At 37.0% G+C, this 22,639-nt stretch overlaps 1 protein-coding gene across 1 annotated transcript in view; it reads left to right on the top strand.

The window, feature by feature from the left end:
* Window positions 1-22,639, top strand: part of slc24a3 (solute carrier family 24 member 3) — a 76,841-nt gene that overhangs the window by 23,127 nt on the left and 31,075 nt on the right. Inside the window, exon 2 of the mRNA XM_059359774.1 lies at window positions 21,733-21,858. Within this exon, the coding sequence (XP_059215757.1) occupies window positions 21,733-21,858 (126 nt within the window). The remainder of the gene's footprint in view (window positions 1-21,732; window positions 21,859-22,639) is intronic.

Raw genomic sequence — 22,639 nt, 5'->3', positions numbered from 1 at the left:
CAGAATGGCAGCATTTACTAGTGGTGGGGGAAAAGCGGGCTCACTTTTAAGAATATCCTGGAGATACCAGGTTCATGGTGTTTTTCAAAGCAGTCATGTGACCTCTGAAGTCATGCTGTCTCAATGAAAACAGGCTCTCTGGGTTCCCACAAGTTGCCTCTCATTGTGGAGAAATAAAAAGACTGAAGTGAGATGAATAGACTGAGAATTTTCTCTTATTGGACAAAACAATTCTTGATTGAATTTCATGTTTTGACACAAAATGCAGTTAAACAGTTAAATCTCAATATATTGTATCAATACTCACCATATCACAAAATGCTTAAAATCGCAATAATATCGTATCGTGACTCGAGTATCGGGATGAAATTGTATCGTGGGGCCGATACGCTGATTCACACCTCTAATATTTTCCATATTATCTTTGGAAATTTTGGTCTTTCTACAACTAGGGTGTTTGAATAATGTTACCAAGTTCATACATTTGGTCTGTAACTTCTTCAGGACATTGTGCTTATGAACAATCCTAAACCAATAAAAAATTGTATTTTTCCTCACTCAAGAATATAATAATAAACCCTACAATGCACAGGTTGGTATCATAGACTGTATATAAATAATGGACGTAGTCACCGTGACGTCACCCATTGGAAGCCTCGAGTTCAGCGATATACTCGTCGCCATCTTGTTTCCGATACGGGGAGCAGACCATATCTGGACTGTGGAGGAGGAGAGGGATCTGATCACTGACTACAGCCTCTCTACACCTCAACCTGACTGAGAGAAGTCGCTGCTAATTCATGTTAGCATTAACTGGGATGTTAGTTTTGGCTAGCAAAAAAACAAAAACAAAATGTATCTTTCTTACCTCAGAAAACTGAGCAGCGAGTCCTTGGAGTGTCTGTTAGTCCAACCAAACACTGAACAAGACATTTACTGAACAAAACGTTCAATTAAACTGTCATTAAGTGAAAATACAGTGAAAGGGTCAAAGTTATGAGACCAAATCGGTAAACGTCCTCTTTTCTATCTATATAACGTTATATATAACTTTATTGACACGTTTCCATGGATACGCATTGTTCTGCTTCTCTCCTGGTGACGGCTCGCCTTGTCAGTGACCTGTCAATCAAAGGTAGCCACACCCTAAATCATACGATTCTTTATCTTCTATTTTCTTCTAAATGGGGCCATTATTAGAACTATTAACATCAAATTGTCTTGAAGAAGATTTTTTACTAGCAATTGAGACCATAATGTTGTCCCTGAAATTTTTTTCTGAGGTAATAAATCAAGTGAGAAGTTTTCAAATTTAGCACTGAAATGAATGGGCAGATTTATTTTGCAGCCAAACTTAGCACCCCCTACTGGAATTTTCTGTGAATTGCAGGCTTTATGCACTTCCTGGTGGCTTCCATGCTCAGGCACGGAGATTGCCGCCTGGTTGGTACATTACCCCCATCAGACTAAAGAAAAGGAATTGCTGACTTTAACCAATACTTTAAACTGTGCTTTATTTCTGAATCCTCTGACTGGCTCTTGTTCAGGATGGAGTGGGATGTGTGATTGAGCTCTCCTACATCAATTAGCCTGCTGGAGCCTTTTGTTCCCCTGACCAATGCAAACACAATCACCGCGCTGTTTACCTGCTCTTAGCAGGGCCAGAGGATCCCACTACAACTTTTAATTACTCCAGTCAGATTAATCATACTCTCAGATGACTCTGAATAGCATTAAACAGACTCGGTGTGTATGTGTTTGTATGTGTGTATGTGTGATATGAGCCAGTTGGAGAAGAGCTTATTATGCTAGAGATTAGAAAAAAAACCCTTCCTATTGAAAAGACAAATATGCAGAGGATATTCATCTCCTCACTGGAGAGATAACAAGTGAAACTGTCCTTATCTGCTGCCTGCTCTTCGTTCAGAGGACTCAGCCTGGCTCAAGTCTGGCTTGATTACAAGTTTGTTTCCAGGAGGCATAGATATTGTGTATTATGTTCTGAAAACAAAAGTAAATTATTTTTAGCGTAAATTACGTTCACGTTTTACGTAACCTGTGGTAGTCACTTGACCTTGTAACTACTTCAGTTCCGGCCTTTATGTACATTTATATACTGTTTAAACTGTCTTTTGGAACACTTTACCTGGACGTTTTTTGCCCTAAACATAGCTCAGTTGTTTTATAACATAAATCCACAGAAACTGCCACCATTTTTGCAACCGCGATGGTGCGATGTGTGTGCTATTTTTAGAACGCGGCGATGTACCGCGAGCCGCGGTACGTAATTTGCGGTACTGACACACAACCTCTTCTATCTGTTTGGTTGGAGAACTTGTTGGTATGATAACATGCTAACATGTGGTTCTATGTTCCATGAATACCTGCGTTGTCCTCTAACGTCTTTGTTGTTAATTGATTTCATATAATAACTCCACATACATTTGATAAAGGCAAGCATATTACTCCAATGTTAATAAGAGTTATAAATGTTCTATAAATGTCACTTTATGGTACATTTTAAACAGAAAACTATGGACAATAATGATTGGCCTCACAGCAAGAGGGTCCGCGACTCTTCTATGTGGAGTTTGCATGTTCTCCCCATGTTAGCGCAGGTTCTCACCGGGTTCCCCGACTTCCTCTCACAGTCCAAAAACATGCAGTTTAGGTTAACGTGCACTGTAAACAATTGTCTTGTAAATTAACAGTAAAATACTGGCAGCAGGGTTGCAGCATTCTACTGTTAATTTTACAGTTCCTCTACTGTTATCTACTTTACAGTATATTACTGTGATAAAATCATACTGATTTAAAGTAAAATCCTGCATTTCATTGATTTTTACAGTAGATTAAAACACAGTATAGTGCTGAAGCTAGTTGCAATATTTTTGCAGTAAACAATGCAGTCACTTTTTGTAAATAGAGCTTTTTACTGTCTGAAAGCCAATTACTATGAATTAAACGCTGTCTTCACTGTCACCTCAGTACTTTTAATATACCATATACTGAATGAGTTATTTAAGTAAAATACAGCCATTAAAAATGTGTAGAAGAAGAGACTTAGAAAATATCATAGATATATATCATATATTTTTATGGGAAACGGCAAGCTACCTACAAATATTGCCCAGAATGCATTGTTTTCTACAGTATAATACCTTTTTAATGAAAAAAAAAGTATGTTACTGTCACAATTTGGCTGTTTTCTTACAGCAATTTGTTACAGTGTGGTGACTCTAAATTGCCCGTAGGAGTAAATGAGAGCCTGAGTGGTCTGTCTCTATGTGTCAGCCCTGTGATAGTCTTGAGACCTGTCCAGGGTGAACCCGCCTCTCGCCCAATGTCGGTTGGGATCGGCTCCAGCCCCCCATGACCCGAGTTAGGGTAAGCGTTTCAGGATAATGAATGAATGAATTTTAATTTTAATCAACTGAGAACCCCACTGAGGACAGTGACCAGCCCGTGGCTTTAGCTGTGTGTCTGTGATGGACTTTGACATGTAAAATCTCACCGGTGCCAAATGGCAAACAGTCTTGACAGTGCTGACCCTCGAGGGAATACAGAGTAGGAGTGACCAACTGAAGAAGCTGCCATGTTGCTTATATAACTCAGCTTAGCTGGAGTAAACTGTTCCACGGAAGACTTTTTGGTTACAGAAGCACAAAACAGACGGCACAGTATTCTTTAATTTATATTAAAGATATATTAAAGTACGTATTGATATTGGTCTATAAACACACTGACAGAACATGTTATTATGAGACTGCCTTTTAGTCACTGAGATCATTTTTTTGTTTGGTTTATCTGAAAATTCTTGTGGAGTATGCAGCATTCACTTCATCCAGTTCATTCTAGGACAATTTAGCCAAATACACTGTGATAACATAATTATCTTGTCTGGGGTCGTTTCTGCATTGGGTGAAGAACTCGTACTGAAATGTGTGTGTCTGTGTCTGTGTATGTGTGTGAAAGGGAGACGAGAGGAGAGGAAACAAGGAAAGGAGAGTAGTGGGAATTTAAGATGCCTCTTTTATGAATAAATGATACCTTGCATGGGGCGTCAAATATGTAAATAAAAGGGCGTTATCATAAATGCTATCCCTCCCATTAGGATATCAGATATGTAAGAATGAACCTAAGCAACACTTGTGTGGATGTTATGGTTCAAAGTGCGGTTAGATGGCTATCAGAATTATTAATAATTAATAATTATAATAAATGATGACTTGATTTACTCTCAGTCATCACTTGTTGGGGAACCATCAGTAAAACAGAAAATATAGCCAATTCACCTAAATCCGTCTCATAAAGTTACTAAACCATCAATTTGGAACACTGATTAATAATTATAAATATAATTATAATCAAATAACCATATTCATATTTAGTAGTGTTTGAAGGAATTTTGAATTCTTTCATAGAAGAGGTTGATATATCGTTCACAGTGTACAAGAATAGACAATAGACAGCATTTGTATATTCCAAAAATATATTTATTTTAAATAATCAAGTAAAAGCAAATAGAAGCACACAACTATGGAGTATAGTGGTCTCCAAAGTCTAATCTAATGTAGGCTTACAAGAGAGAAAGAAAGGTTTGTGTGTGTGAGCGGTTGTGTCGGGATGAAGCCCTTCAAACAAAAACGTCATAAAGTTCCCTGCTGTCAGGGGATGACTGGCCCTTTTCTTGCTTTGGAGGACAAATGCCCATGTGCTGCTCTGCACCTTCTACAAAGTTGTGTTTTGTTAAAAGCCAATTTAGAGTATATTGTATGTGAATCAGTGTGTAAGCCAGTCAAGGGAGTTAGTAGTTAGTTTGCATGTACGACTAGCCTGGCTAACACCAGACTAATCTCAAATGAGATTTAGTCTGGAAACCAGCCGTTCATTTCTCCGTAGAGGAGGTGTGGTTTAGGATCCTCCAGAGCCGTTTATTGGACACTTAGAATGTCTATCAAAGCGTCTGTAGGTAGCTCTTAGCCAATCAGATCAGTTATACCAGATGACGTAGTAGAGCAACAGAAATGGATGATTGTTGTGTGTGTGTCTGTGAGAGAGTGTTGTTTGCTGCGTTGCTTCTCCAGTTCTCGCTTTCTGCAAGACTATTTATTTTCACGCTTTATTCCCCCTCATGTCATTCAGCCACACACATCCGAGAGACCTTTCGCCTTTCAACTTTCGCTCTAAACTATTTAAAACGCCGTCTACAGCTAAAGAGAGTTTCGCGTCTGCAGCAGCCATGTTGGATCCGTAAGAAAACTACAAGCTTCCAAGTGCCGAGTAGTACGCGTCATCGTCTTTCCGTCCCTCCCCGCTCTGTGATTGGTTCCCTAAAACAGGGCTAAGAAACGGTCCTGGTTGCCAGACTGGATGGAGGTTCGAAATGAAATTCGAGCACGCAAGGCAGTATGGGTATACCCAGGCTAATGTACGACTGTTTAAAGCAAGGTTAACATACAACTTCAAATAATTTAGCTCTACCAATATCACAACAGATATACTTACAAACACACATAAAAACCAAATCATTGATTACAAGTAATATAATTTATCATAATTAATAATTATTTATGATAATTAGGAAACGAGGAGAGGAGAGGAGAGGAAACAAGGAGAGGAGAGGCAGTGAGTGAGTGTGTGTTTTGTCAGGTTTCTACATATAAAACATTTCCAAAATGATAATCTTCCTCTCGTCACACACGCTGCTGTGGAGCTCATACATTATTTGGTATTCCTGCAGCAGAGTGAGAGGCAGTGAGTGGAAATCTCTTCAGGTTTTCAGACCTGGCTGTTTCTTGTGCATCATGTGTGCTTTGATTGACACGAGGAACATGACACCTATATAATGCATTCACACACTGTTACATAAGCGACATCACAGTGACATGTTGGTTATTGTATGTGACATGTGTGCTGGATGAGCTGCTCCTCCAGAGAGACATGGATCAGCTGTAAGCCAGAGAGAACGGACAGATTCAGCTCATCTGTCTGCAGGAAAGGTCAGAAAAGTCAAATTATATATGCTTTATATATAATATTAGCTATCCCTCAGTTCTCTTTTTAGCGTTTCCTAAATATTAAACTGGATTTTCCCTTGAAATTGTCATCACCCTTTAGGATAATGAACCCCTGTTTCTATCTGTTTTGCTTCTTTGGTGGTTTTCTCTTGGCTCTACTGAAGATGATGTCATGATTCATTCCTCCTACCAAGAATAAAGAAAGTTTTGTGTCCAAAACACTTTAGATAGTTGCTCAAACTAACATCCTTTAAGAACAGTATTAAAATTTGACAATTTCAAGAGCCACCGATTTTTATTCGATTATATATACATACATGTTGAGTTCAGTTTGACTGAATACTTTGTTGGTCAGTCTGTGGGTTTGACTCTCATTGTGGAGAAATAAGAAGACTGAAGTGAGATGAATACACTGCGAATTTTCTCTTATTGGACAAAATAATTCTTGATTGGATTTAATTGTGTGGACACAAAATACAGTTAAACAGTTAAATCACAATATATTGTATCGCAATACTCACCGTATGGCAAAAAAATGCTTAAAATCACAATAATATCGTATCATGACTCAAGTATCGGGATAAAGTAGTATCGTGGGGCCGATACGCTGATTCACACCTCTAGTATATAACCTCCTGCCACACACTCACTCCTGTCCAGATCGTTCGACATAGTATGCAGAACGATATATGGGTAAGACTTTCCCGTGCTTACCCATGAGCTCTTACCCGTTGCCGACCCTTCCTGCCTTTGACATTGACTCTGTTTCGTCTTTACTCCAGGAAACCCCACAGCCTTCTGTCGCTGCGTTTTTAGTTAGCTTGATATCACTTGCTTGTTATGCTAGCTTGAAGTCTGAATTGTTGATGTGTTTAGAATATAGACTCACCTAGTTACCTAAATAAGTATCAACCTGGCGGGTTATGCAGTTAAATCACAATATATTGTATCGTAATACTCACCGTATCGCAAAATGCTTAAAATTGCAATTATATCGTATTGTGACTCAAGTATTGGGATAAAATCGTATCGTGGGGCCTCTGGTGCTCCCTTTAGTCACTCACTTCATCATTCCTGCTCTAAATGTTCTGCAGACAAAGACCTTTATGTGTTTGTATGAACGTCCTCCTTAACCCTTTGATACACAACATATTGACACCTCTTCTAATGCACAACAGGGGGCACATTCATTTCCCATATTATTTAATGATTGCTGTGTGTGTCTGTGCTCTATCTTTTGATATCAACTTATTTTATGAATGAATATTCCAAGTATTCTTTAAATATCTTGTTTTTGATAACAGATCATTATTTCCATTTTGTCTCATACTTTATGGAGAAAAAAGTTTTTGTATAATTACATAGCTAACTACTTGGCTAAGTAGCTTGCTAAGCTAAATGCTTAGCCAAGAAGTTAGCTAAATAGTTAGCTTAGCAAGCTACTTAGCTAAATACTTAGCCAAGAAGTAAGCTAAGTACTTAGCTTAGCAAGCTACTCAGCTAAATACTTAGCCAAGAAGTTAGCTTAATAGTTAGCTTAGCAAGCTACTTAGCTAAAAAATGGATATGGGTCAGTTTTGACCCATATTGTGCATTAGAAGGGTAGTGACACAAAAAAGGATTTTATTCAAAAATTAATAAAGGAAAATGATCAAAAACAAACTAATAGAGAAAAAACTGGAAAACTGAATGATGAAAATAATTTATTGCAAAGATATAGAACATAAAAACTCTGTCGCGTCTCTTTAGACCCATGTTGTGCATCAAAGGGTTAAGGAAACTAAACAAACGATAGGTATCTAAAGTTGAATGTCCGCAGCAGGGGAGGGGGATCGTTCCCCACTCGGTCCCCTGATGTGACCCCTCTTCTCTGGGCTGAGACGCTCCTATGAGCCCCCCGCCTGGGTCTCATCTCCTGACAGAAAGAGAGATGAGAGTGATCCAGTAGAAGTGGTCTGAGATGACAGCACTCTTCAGCGTTCACAGCAGGAGTGGCATCTGACTGTGTCAGCTAATGAGACTATTAGCGAGCTGTCATGTTCAGCAGCAATCAAGTGCATCTTTTTTACTCATATAAATGGTTTTATGAAATCCACGGCATATATATTAATAGACAGTATGTATGCCCTTTGATATCATCCAGTGTTTCTTTCCAACACAAGGTACCAGCCTCAGTCTAACCACCGTAGTCGTATTGATTTATTGATGGGCAATCACACGGCAAGGCTTAGCTCGTGTGTGTGTGTGTGTGTGTGTGTGTGAGAGAGAGAGTGAAGTGTGTGACATGCAGTTCGCAGCAGTGCCTAGTGAATTTTACACAGCTCTTGCTCTGAGTTATTGAGTGGCTGTAGCTGAGAGCTTCGCAGACTCTGTGTTTGTGAATTGCAGTTGGCAGTGTGACAGTCAGGATTTGCAACAGCGCATTGACTGCTCGACTGTCTGAAAAAGTGAATTCTGGGTGGAAAAGGTGCCGAGTCTTTTTGTTGGCGAGAACAAACTTTAGTTCACTTTTATTCAGCTCTGCAAGTAAAAAGAAGAAAGTCATGTTTTATAGTTTAAACCAGAGGTCAATTAGGTAATAGATAACAGGGAGGATCTGAACTCAAATTGGCATGAAATGCACTAATTTACTTACTTTAAACACTAATTTTCTTTCAAATTTGAAACAGGCCAAATTCTACAAAAGCAACAATAAAAAACTGTTTACTTTTTAAGTTTTATAATGAGAGTGGTGGTCTTGCTCGCTTTTCTTGAGTACAATATTCCTGTATTATTTCCACCTCTGCAATTTACTCAGACAAGTCCATTATTAATTTCCTTTTACCATCAAGATTAAATAAAATATTCAAAATATCATACTGTCGCGAGACAGTTAAAAATCTAAACAAATTGTTGACAAAACTGAAAATAAGTGCATTTCAAATTTCTAAACACAGTTTAAGAATTGTATTGTTATTCTTTCTTTCACAAATATGCTCAAGTGACAATTTTTCCAGAAAAAGACCAGAAACTGTCATTTTGTTTTTAAAAAAATCAAACATTAATGTGTATACTACATTATTGTAAGTCAGTGAACTCCCTAAAACCTAAGAATCTGTGCTACTGTACCAAAAACTATTTCCACAGACTCCAGTTCATTAATAAACGATTCTGTCCAGCTCTCATATAAGCTCAACATTCAACATGACTGAAACTGTGTTCTGAGTTTGCAGCAGTGAAGTTTCACACACAGCTGCAACATGTGGCACATCATCTTCTCACATGCACTCTAATAGACATGAAACACATCTTATTCCCCTGTGACATTAGCAGTAGACAGTGCAACACTGTCATTTTCATTGAATTAGATCAGTGCTACTCAATTAAAAGTTAAAAAAGTAAATTGCATTCTATAGTCTAAAAATTTAAATCAACAACATATATTTCCATATAATTTTAAGGTTTTTTATTGTCAATTTCAAAGTAACATACAGATATGTTTAACTTGTGCAACATTTTTGTGTGGAAAATGAATAAAAGGAATAACGGATGCTTTTATTTTGAAAGGACGAAAAGAGACTTGATCCTGTCAATTGTAAAACTAACTCAACTGAGATTAAATTGTAAAGATAATGTCAAGGAGTTCAATGTTTATGTTTTAGCCCCCAAAGAGGCTTGAGGTTAGTTTCCACAGTAATCTTCATATTTAAGTGTGTTTTGTGTTTTTGTGTGTAAAAACGTTTTGGATAAAATTAAACTCAGTAATTCATGCTAGCAAGGTTTTATGAAGTAAGCTAGTTTTGCTCAAATTAACAATCTTGTATTTCTGTGTTTTATAATTGTTATTGCAACTTTCAAAATGACCCAAAAAGACATAAAATGACAAAAAAGACACAATTGACTCAAAAAAAGGCGCAAAATTACCTCAAAAGAGACTCAAAATGACAAAAAAAGACACAAAATGACCACAAAATGACACAAATTACCAAAAGTAGACACAAATTGATCACAAAAAGACAAAAAGTGATACTGATACGCAGTCATAGATAAAATTATAATTTAAAAATACACAGATCAATTAAATATACCACGTGATCGACCAGATTCTTAACGACCATTAATCCATCATTGATTAATTATTCCCATCCCTAGTAGGAACAATCACAAGACATTATCAGATACACAGAAAGTAAAATGAGTTTTTTTTTAAATGAAGTAGTTTAACATAGTGTTGCTAGGAAACAGTTGTTGCTGCACACAAATGGTGCTTGTAGAACTGTTTTATAATGATTACAGTAGATCACTCCTTCTGTTGTAATATTGCTTAACTGCTCTCCATCCAGCTTTTGAGCTGCTACACGTAATTTCTTTATTTTTAACATATTGTCTCTTGCTGTATGCCATATGTGCATTTTGTAGTATTGTACTGTAACTCCCACACACAACAGAAATGATCATTTGATGTGATGATTTATGCAGTCACGTATGTATATTTATGTATATCCATGTATGTATAATGTATAATAAGACGTAAAAAACAGTAAACTCATTTTTTGAGGCTTTATAATTTTCGAAAAAAACTAACCAAAATTGGAAAATACGTCAATCCTGGTGAAAAATTACATATTTCATTGGTCTCAGAAATGGACATTGCAAAATGACTCAATAGAATTGAGCCCCTCGCACAGGTTTGTCATAGAGACATGAAAATTGCTACATACATGTAGCATGGGAAGACGCACCAAAAAGTCTCAGGAACCCATACCCAAAAACGAACAGGAAGTCGGCCATCTTGAATCGAATGTCCATTTTTTTCGCCATTTCTACGTCGCATACTTTAACAAATATCTCCTACAGATTTAATCCAATCCACTTCAACCTTGGGCAGTACCATCATAAGGCCTTTGGGATCAAAAGTTATTAAAATCTTTACTGATCGTTACACTATATGGGCGTGGCATGGCGGCAAAATATGGCGTTTCGCCAAAACACGAGATTGTGATAACTTTGCCATACTTTGTCCAATCTGGTCCAATATAGTGTTGCTAGGAAACAGTTCTTGCTTTTAACTAACAAATGGTGCTTGTAGAACTGTTTCATAATGATTACAGTACATCACTCCTTCTGGTGTCGTATTGCTTAATTGCTATCCATCCAGCATCAGAGCTGCTTCGTGTTATTTTTAACGTATTGTCTCTTGCTGTATGCCATATATGCATTTTGTAGTATTGTACCGTAACTCCAAACACACAACAGAAATGATCGCTGGCTGTGATAATTAATGCAGTCACGTATGTATATTTATGTACATCCATGTATGTATAATGTATAATAAGACATAAAAAACAGTAACCTAGTTATTGGACGTCCTCTGATGGGGAGCCAAGGATGTTGGCATCACGTGTTTCATGTTATAGCAGCGTATAGACAGAGCCATGTGCTCATGGCCTGATTCTTTTCTCTCCAGGGACGAGGCTGGAGGTTGCACACACACGCACACACATGCACACACACACACACACATATGCACACACACATAAAAACATACATACAGGACTTTAATAGACTCGTGATGGCCCTGCACAACATTATACAATGTGCAAAATACACATTCTACGCATTAAAAACTGTCACACAGGACTCAGGGTAGAGAAATATGTGCACACACACATGCACACACACAAGCCTGCCAATGGACCCTAATGAAGATAAAGTAGCTAATTAAACGTGACAGTGAGGAGCGTTGGGCGCCCATGTTACATGACATTATGGGGTCGGCTTGGACGTATAGACTTTAGCCAATATAGGACACTGTGTCATTGAGAGAAGGAGAGCTGAAAGGGTGAATTGGATGAGGGGAAAAATACGTCAAAATATGTCAAGACGTATCCAATCCAATGCAATCCACTTTATGTGTATAGCACAATTAAACAACAAAAACGTCTCCAAAGTGCTGTACATAGAATCAACAATAAAACAAACATTTCCATATATCAGTCCGCAATTAATAATAGGTGTATAAATCTAAAATGATGCTATAAATAAAACAATACAATCAGACAGATAAACATAGTAAAATAAATAAAAGACGTAGTTAAAAGTAGTAAAATAAATAAAAGACACAGAGGACCACAAAATTCACACAAAGTTAAAAGCGAGGGAATAAAAATGGGTCTTAAAACGTAGATGTCTTGGTGCTGATGCCCCTCAAGTTTTCTTTCTATACATGCATACACTGCTGACCTAGATCTATGCTGAGGGGAATTCCTGCAGGTAAAGCACATCTGGGCTGACTTCATACTGGCTGAAGTCTTGAGGGAACTACAGAAATACACATACATTTATTCACCTTTGGCTCTCTTTCTCTTGATGTTTTATCTGTTTCTGTCTCTGTGTTTCTCTAGCTGTCTTTAAAGGTGCATACAGTTGCAAGAAAAAGTATCTGAACCCTTTGAAATTACCTAGTTTTCCACCAACATGAAATATCATTATTGTTTGTGTGGTATTAGGTTAACCCTCTGGAGTCTCCAAAAGCTCCAAATCCAGACTTCTTCTTCACATCCAGACTAGAAAACAAAGCAGCGTGGAGCCCTACTGTAAATTTACCTCTAAAGTTCTGGCTGTAAACTCCATGAGGCCAGTTTCAGTTTGATGATGATATACCAAGTAAAACTGGAGACGAGCGCAAATATATTTAGTATAAAATGATAGAACTGGATGGAACCCTCTTATATGTTAGATTTGACACCTTTGTTAACATTTGCAACATTTAAAATTCTTTATTGAGCATGATAGTGTTTTGAGAGTAAAAAAAAGATTCAAAATCACATTTTATGTTGGACTAAAGGACCAAAAAAATACACAAAATCACACAAAATGACCAATAAAAGACACAGAATGACGCAAAATGACTAAAAAGACACAAAATGACCAATAAAAGACCCAAAATGACGCAAAATGACTAAAAAGACACAAAATGACCAATAAAAGACACAAAATGACTAAAAAAAGACACAACAACAAACAAAACGTGACGTATATACCATGACGTATATATATATATATATATATATATATATATATATATATACATATATATATGTATATATATATATATACATATATATATGTATATATATATACATATATATGTATATATATATGTATATATATATATATATACATATATATATATGTATATATATATATATATACATATATATATGTATGTATATATATGTATATATATATATACACAAATGCTGTCTAATGTCTATTGTTGTACACTATGCATCATATATCAACCTCTTCTATGAAAGAATCATATATATATATATATATATATATATATATTACTTGGGGATGCATCAGCTGAAAAATATGATTATCTAAATGATAAAATTGATGATTTTTTTCTATTAGTTATGCTGAAGATGTGCATATTTGTCCCGAGGTGTTGCTGAGGATTTGTCCTTGACTGTGCATGTTGCCAGCAAAATTCATGCAAACACGACATCTGCTGATTAAATGTGACAATTCCTTGTGGAAAAATGGAAATTTGTAATCAAACTGGCTTAAGAGGAAAAGGTCATGGGGTCACCAAAAAGGGTGCATTTTAATGCCACAAGTGTTGCTCGAGTTTAAGACAATTTCCTTTTTTCCATGCACAGTGGAAGTAAGTGACCTAAAACATTAAAATTCATACATTGGGACCATGAATATCCAAAGCAAATTTCAGGACGATCACGATATTAGATTTTAAAAAACCTTGACATGGAGCACAGAGTTTGTCAAGTGGAAAGTTTGGGCACAAGACAAAAGGTCATGAGGTGAGCAAACTCATTAGGTGGCACTCTCTGGGGATCACAAATAGTAGCAGATACACTGTAAAAAAAAAAAAATCTGTTGCTTTTACAGGGAAAAAATGGCAGCTGTGGTTACCAGAATAATTCTGCAAAAAATACAGTACAAATGTAAACAGCTTTACAGAACAACTTTTTACTGGTATTTTACTGGTATTCAGTGTAAAATAAATAATAACTGAATTTGAATTTACTGGTATTCAATGCACAATACGCAAAATCTGCATATTTTGCATAAATAATTAGTATAAAAGCAGCATCATCCTGTTAAATTAGCAGTAAAGGACGGTATAATCTGCAACTTTAAAACTCCTGACCAATTATAATATTTATAGGGAAAATATAGAGCGACTTCTGCCAACATACTCAGATCTTTTTTGCACTATGTTCCGGTCATCTTTGCAAATGTTTAATTTATCTGAAAATTATTTAATTTCCCGCAAATGTTTAATTTCCCAGTAAAGACAAATTTCTCTGCAATGCTTAATATTTTAGCAAAGGTTTTTATTTAAATTCAGATTAATCATAGGTTCATTATTTATAGGTTAAGTTTAATTTTAATGTATGTATAGTGTATGTTCAATGTATGTTTTAGGGATGGGCGTTTGGAAGAAACCTGCAAACTCAATCATCGATAACGTTAAGGATCAATTAATCGATTAATCGCTATGTTTTAATACTCCAGTATGTATAAAAACATGCAGACAAGGTCAAAATAAAAGATATATATACAGTACTGTACAGAAGCCTGTTTTGATAACGGATGCTTTATTTTGAAAGGACAAAAAAAGAGACTTCCTGTCGATTGTAAATTAACTCATGTGGTGATACTGTAAAGATAATGTCAAGGAGTTCAATGTTTTATGTTTTAGCCCCCGGTTAGTTTTCACAGTAATCTTGCATATTTAAGTGTGTTTAAATAAGTTTTTGGATCAAATTAAACTCAGTAATTCATGCTAGCAAGGTTTGATACAGTAAGCTAGTTCTGCTCAAATTAATACTCTTGTATTTCTCTGTGTTTTATAATTGTTATTGCAACTTTCAAAATGACCCAAAAAGAGATAAAATGATAAAACAGACACAGTTGGCCAAACAAATGGCACAAATTACCCAAAGAAAGACACAAAATGACCAAAAAACTCTTGTATTTCTGTGTGTAATTGGTATTGCAACTTTCAGTTTTAAACTCTAGCTTCATCCAACTTAATTCTCAGCTCATTGTACAGTTCAGTGAGTACTGATACACAGTCATAGATCAAATTAAACTTGAATCTTAAATCCATCCATCCATCCAACCATCCATCCATCCATCCATCCATCTGCAGTGTTAGTGTTCATACCATCCTACTTGATTCTGAAAACTGTGTTCTAGTATGCAATGTAGCTTTTCACAGGCAGACATGCATGTGAATATGTGACTTTGACATGAATAAATATTGATATGCAAATTAAAAAAAGATATCTTATTCACATGGCTCAAACTCCTATCTTCCATGTGGAACTGCTACAACAAAGATCCTGTGGCTGCTGATACTGTCGAGTGTGTTCACCTGTGTGACAGACTCTGTTGCACATCACATCTGATAACATGTGCTTGTGGTTTGGTTAGTCACTGTGTGTGTGTGTGTGTGTGTGTGTGTGTGTGTGTGTGTGTGTGTGTGTGTGTGTGTGTGTGTGTGCACGAGTTACTCAGTGTTATGTCATGCACCTCCCACCCCCTCTGCATCTTATCAATTACGTCACATCACCATAGTGACCTTAGAAGCAGTGATGCATTCTGCTTCACTGGACCACCAGACACCTAAAACACTCAGCGAGCTCTGTCTGTGTTTGCATACTGTGCATCTCACAGTGTGTGTTTGTGTGTGTGTGTGTGCTGTCCTATGGAGCACTGATTCATGTTCAACACAGAGAGTCCTTAGGAGTATGTTTCAAGCTGTAAACTCAATTTCTTAACCCATAAGAACCCATGGTGACACCCGGGTAACAAACACTTTAAATCTTCTATAATCTCCCATATTCAGCTTTTTTTGCTTCACATCAACTCATTAAATCCCTCAGCAACGTATACTCAACACCCTGGTGTGGTGGTCATGTGACTTTAACAAGAAGTGACTTCTCCAAAATGTGGCTGTTACTGGAAACAGAAATGTGAAAAAGTAGCTAATTTCTAAAAGCTTATTTTTTGTTACTAGGCTACGTTTAAACCCCATTTAACAATTCTAATCTGTTAACAGGATGTCCTGTATTACATTTAACGTTTTCTGACCATATTCCCTGAACAAATTAAAGTCACAATTTTGATATATGTTATGGAAGAGCAAACAAAAAGGCAAATATTTATTTGTTTTTATCATTGATTTATTCTTATTTGTTACTTAAAAACAAATCTGAAAAATAATTTGTTGTTTAACAGCACTATTAATGTCACAATTTTGACATATGTTGTGGAGATGCAAAGAAAAAGGCAAATTTGTGTTTCTGTAAGCAGAAAATGTCAATTTTTTAAATTTTAAAATAAGAAATATCATAAACATAAATACCATAAACGCCGAATGTAACGTATGTCACATCACAGATCTTTGACATTTAGGGGTAGAATTAAAAAAAAACAAAAAACAAAAAAACGTTATAAATGTGTTCTATGTGGTCCACTTAGTCTGTGGTATATCCCCCACAATGTTCCTTCAAGGATAAATAGGTCTGGGTTCTTATGGGTTAATGTCATATACATGCAAACAAACACACATATCGTGCTGTTTTAACAAAAAATTATGGTTTTGGTTGGGATTTTTCAGGTTTTCAGTACAATGGTGGTGAATTAAATTTTGTTTGTGATGTTCACAGTACTGAAAAATAAAAGTAAAACGATAATAAAGTTGCAAGCAGTGGTTCAAGTCAACACAGGTTGTTAGAGGTTGAAAGCTTTTGATCTGGATTTGAACCAGTGTGGTCCAGACATTAGAGGTGGGGGAATCGATAAAGCATAGTATTCCATTAGTATATCAATTAATGGCTGACAAGTATTGATATTATTTTTGCCGGGTTTTTTTTCCAGAGGCAGTAGTGGGCTCACTCTTAGGAATATACTGGAGATACATGAATCACATGACAGTAGAAGATCTAAGGAATCTATAGTCACCATGTGCATCAGGATATCATGTCGGGAAGTTAGCGCAAAGAATAATGGTGCAAAGTTTGACTTTTTGTATGTTTCATTCAAAAAAAACTCAGAGCAGTGAAGTTGTCGTTTGTGAAAGTTTGATAAAATGCTGCAGTTGTTGTCGTCCAACATGTTTGATATCAGTTCAGTTCAGTTTGACTGAATACTTTGTTGGTCAGTCTGTGGGTTTGACTCTCATTGTGGAGAAATAAAAAGACTGAAGTGAGATGAATAGAATGAGAATTTTCTCTTATTGGACAAAACAATTCTTGATTACATTTACTTCTGTGGACACAAAATGCAGTTAAACAGTTAAATCACAATATATTGTATTACAATTCTCACCATATCGCAAAATGCTTAAGATTGCAATTATACAGGGAGCTGGGTGCTTTTCACCCTCTCCCCAGTCAGAGCCGTTGGTGGCAAGTGGAAGATGATGGTTTGGGGCCTTTCTGAAATCAACAATGACCTCTTTGGTTATTTCTCAGTGTTGCAGGTATAGGATTGTGTGTTTTGCAGCAGGCTGAGAGCTGCTCCACCTCCAGACAATCTGCAGGCTCATCCCTGTTGCTGATGAGGCCAACTGCTGCAGTATCTGCTGCCAAACTTTATTATGTGATCGTTATTAAATCTGGCAGAGCTGCCAGGAGTTAGCAAGGTGAACAATAAGGGACCTGAGGCCATCCTGTGCTCACCTGGCTAGATCTGTATACTGCTGTCTCTGTGTTAGAGAAACCCAACTTATATGGACTTATGCTACAAGTTGGTGATTGTGATGATTGTCCTAATGGTTGTGGAGTTAGGTCTTGACCCTTAATTATAGTATGGACAGCATTTGTACACAAGTTATAATCAATGGTGAAAATTTCACTTGTCTACAATTTACTATCTCAAGGAAATGTTTGTATTTATGAAGAAAAGTAGTAAATAATCACAACAAAAGGGTTTCAGTCACTAATTTAACTTCCATTTTAACCCTTTGGAGTCCTGGGCTATTTTGTCCATTTTTTATACTTTCCATTCTGCCACTTGGGGAAAAATAGTGTAACATGCATATTTAACATATTTAACATCGCTATCATACTTTAATATTTTTGCATAATCTCATTTATGTAACCTGATAATTATTTTTTCACTTTGACTTACTGGATTAACATTTTGTTCCTAAAAGAAACCAATAAACAACAAACATTAAAATCTGATTTAAAAAAATTATGTTTATGTTTTTCCCCCCTTTGGAAACAATAACGCTCAATGAGTTTTAAATGTTGCAAATGTGTTTACAGGTTGCAAATATAACATATAAGATCTATATTTTTATGTTAAATATATTTGACCTTTTATCTGTTTTACTTGGGTTATCATCATGAAACAAAACCTGTAGTTCCAAGCCAGAACTTTAGAGGGAAGGTGGCGTCGCCGCCACATTTTTTATGTCTTAACGTCATGAAGAAGTAATGCGTCCATGATTTCACTGACTCAAGAGGATTAAGGGTCATCATTTTAGTTTAGAGTGTACAAGGGCTTATAACATTAAGATCAAAGTATGTGAAGGCTATTACCATGTCAATAATGTCTCATAAGTTGTGACAGCAATATTTGGGTTGATACCATTTCTTACACAGATTTGAACCCGCAGGACTCAGAGGGTTACGGGATAATGCCTGCTCATGGACACCTCAAGGGGCCTTGTGCCGCTAAAACCATGGGCACTTACCAAAGAAACAAACTTCAGACCAGGGGAAGGCAACCTGAGGCGCCGGAAATACACATGGTTCTTCAGGCTATTTGCACTGGCTCCCTGTGACTGTGACAACAAAATTATACGAAAAGAAACTTTTCATTTAATTGCCATTTGTCATTGGTGTAGGCCCAAAGCAATTTGTATTCTTCAGTTGTAAAAATGTGTCACATATAAATGACATTAAGAAAGTGTTTTAGTCAACTAAAATGCTCACGAAAGTCTACAGCCCGGCGCCTTAAACTCTAAATATCTAAAAATCATATTAAGACACACATTATGACCTATTAGTGATGCTAGTCCATTTTGACTTAGTAGGGTGTTTTATCTTTATTTTAAGGCTGAAAATAAAGTTTGTGGCTCCATTACAACATTTTTTTCTCTGTTTTTTCGTTGCAGAACCCTGCTTTAGATGATTCATTTATATTTTTATGCATTTTGCATTCAAAATCAGGGCCAGTACAGTTCTAGTACACATCCACTTGGAAGTATATTTAGTTCTCCACCCCACACTGCCGACTCGTTAGCCTCTTGAGCACTTACCAGTTGCCACTTGGATAATTGCAATCATGTGTAAAAATGAGGGTAACTGCACTCAGTGCAAGACTTAATCTGCAGGTTTGCGCTGCAATATCATTAGCACAAAATCCTATTTGAATTAGTCGTTAAGATGGGGAAGGTAGTGTTTGCACAGATGCACAAGTCATGGTGATGTTAGTGCCTGCAAACCAGTATTCCTGAATCCACCTTAGCATCAGCCTTTCGATACAGGCTGATGCAGACAGTTTCACTGAAACTACTCAGTAGGTTTCCTTTATCACAAATTCATGGACCCCTGCAGTCACTCAGAATTGAGTATTTACCCAGACCATGGTATAATCTAGGGCTGGGCGATATGGACGAAAACTTATATCCCAGTATTTTTAGGCCGAATGGCGATATACAATATATAATGGTATCTTAAGCAAAACGTGCAAATTGTTTAGTTTTAACTCAACGTCATCACCAACCTGTTTTATTTAACTGACTTTATCAAATTCAAAACCTTCGCATTTTGAAGCAATTTCAAAACAACATCATATTGCTCTTCAGCTGCAGTGGAAAAAAATTATTAGACTACCTTTGTTTTCTTCAATTTCTTGTTAATTTTAATGCCTGGTACAACTAAAGGCACATTTGTTTGGTCAAATACAATGATAACAACAAGAATAGCTCCTAAGAGTTTAATTTAACAGCTGATATCTAGCCATTTTCCATGGTTTTCTTCATAATAACCAAAATCATTATTAAAAAAAACATGGAAAATGTATATCAGCTCTTAAATTAAACTCTTATGAGCTATTTTTGTTATCAATATATTTGTCCAAACAAATGTACCTTTAGCTGTACCAGGCATTACAATTAACAAGAAATTGAAGAAAACAAAGGTGATCTAATACTTTTTTCCATGACTGTAGGTATGGCGGTATCATCTCAACTACATATATCTTTCTGAAATACATCGGTATAACTTGTAATACTGCCCAGCCCTAGAATAATCATGGATATTTTACCCTAGATACTTGTGTGAAAGTGAAGGCAGGAAAAATAAAGAAAGAAAACATGGCTTTCAAAAAGGTAAGATGAAAATAATAATAATGATTTGGTTGTACTGACTGTGATGGAAATTTGGTGTTTCCTGCATGATGGGACATGAACTACTTGATATTCAAGACGCAAGGCATTGTGGGAACTCACTCTGTGAACTTAACTCTGATAACGCCACGAGAGAGGGGAACATGTAGACCAGTGGTGTCTGTCCTGATGTGATGTATAGGGCAGGAAGATAGGACCACATTGAGACTTGCTGAAGAATTAATGCTGGGAAATACAACAGATATGAGTCGAGCGGTGTATGGGACTTTGTTGTACTGTGAAAGAGCCATTCGGGATTGTGCGGTGTATGGAATACGAATGTGCTAATAAAACTTACTGAACAGAGTATTGACTGCTTTGTGTTTGGCCAGCTCACCCATTAACTTAGTGCAGTTGTCAAAATTGCCACGACATGACCCATTATAGTAAATGTCATGTTTTTAGCATTATACAACACAGCCTTCATTATGAAACAATCCTCACAAAATGAAAATACCAATTTGGGAAGTAACATGTTTTCCTCAAGGACTAACATTTTTGCATTGCACCTCTAAGACTTAGTTCTGTTTTTTGGCTTAGGGATGGTTGTTGATCTTCACAGTTATTAGCTAAACATATCCTTCCAAACACATATCCTCCATACTACGTCATACCACAGCAGCTACAACAACCACTCCAGAGCATCCTGTTCTAGCTCACTGCCTTTCTCTTTCCCCATCTGCCTGTGACATAACTGTCTGCAAAAATGTTGCAAACATGTCATGTTGTTGGCTTTTGATAAATATAGTCGAGCATATAGTCAGTGCTATTTATAGAAGCGTGCTGTGCACCTAAGTCAGGGTCTGTTGCATGGTGGGAGAGGAGATGGTTCGGAGGCGGGGCGCTTGAGGATACTGTGACTCAGATGACTGAGCTGGAATGATCGGCCTCGCGGCGCTCAGCGTGCCGCCGCACTAATGCTCCCGCAGGAATGTGGTGACACAAGATGCATGTCTCATCTGCCATTGTTCTGCGGGGAGAGGGAAGGTTTAGAGTATTCAGGAATGCCAATTAACTATGGAACTAAGAGCTTGTGCATCATGACCATTAGTTTGTGCATCACAAAATGCATCTGTTTACAGAAAATATAAGAGATCTCTCTGAGAATTATTGTGTTACGTAAAACGAAGTGAATGCAACGTGATGCATTCAGTGTCTTTCACCAAGCCAAGTGCCCTGGGATAGAGCTGCCACTAATGGTTTGTCTGGTGTGTTGTTTCTTTTTTGCAGCGAATAAGTTCTTCATAGAACCATTTTAACCATCTCTTTGTTTCTGTCTTTTCCTCTCAGGACTTCATGTTTCCAGTTCCGTGGGTGAGGAGGCAGGGAGGTGGGAGAGTCGTCACCTCCTTCAAGAAGTCTACGAAAACGAGTCAAAGCTCTACCCTGAACCTGCAAAGAACTGCACAGAACCAGGTAAGACTAGCTGAGATGCATGGTGGACTGGTTATATGCAAGGCCGGATCAACCATATGGGCAACTGGGCAATTGCCCAGTGGTCCAGGACCTCTAAAGCAGCTATTCTCAACCTTGGGGTCCCGACCCCAATTGGGGTTGCGAGATGATTTCTGGGGGTCGCCAAATCATTTTGGAAGTCAGCTCTGTCTCCAATGTGTTAAAGTGTTTGTGTGTTAATGTGGTCTTTTTTTGTCATTTTGTGTCTTTTTTATGTCATTTTGTGGGGGTTTTGTGTCTTTTTTTTTGGGTAATTTTGTGTCTCTTTTGGTAATTTCGGGTATTTTTTTGGTCAGTTTGTGTCTTTTTTTGGGCCATTTTGTGTCCTTTTTTGGTCATTTTGTGTCTTTTTTGTTCATTTTGTGTCTTTTTTTGATCATTTTGTGTCATTTTGTGGTCAATTTGATTCTTTTTTGGGTAATTTTGTGTCTTTTCTGACAAATGCCAAAAGTAGCTAGTTATTACTTTACAAGGAGTCTCTGGCTTGAAGCTGACTGTTTTTAGTTGTTGTCTGCTTCATTATTTCTCCAAATTACGTCGTATCAACTGAGTTTGTATGATCTGAACTGTGCATGGAGGTTGTGTTCAGTGAGCGGGGTTCACATGTTAAATTGGGGGTCGTGACTCAAAAAGGTTGAGAACCACTGCTCTAAAGGGCCCACGGTGGGCACAAGTTAAATATCTGGTTATCTCTCACTTATGTTAAACTGTCCGTTGGAGCCGTTGCTCAAAAATGAATTTT

This window comes from Centropristis striata, chromosome 20 (assembly GCF_030273125.1).
Source record: "Centropristis striata isolate RG_2023a ecotype Rhode Island chromosome 20, C.striata_1.0, whole genome shotgun sequence".
In the NCBI taxonomy this organism is placed as follows: domain Eukaryota; kingdom Metazoa; phylum Chordata; class Actinopteri; order Perciformes; family Serranidae; genus Centropristis; species Centropristis striata.
The sequence above is the reverse complement of the archived record's forward strand: the minus strand, read 5'-3'. Positions and strand labels throughout refer to the sequence as shown.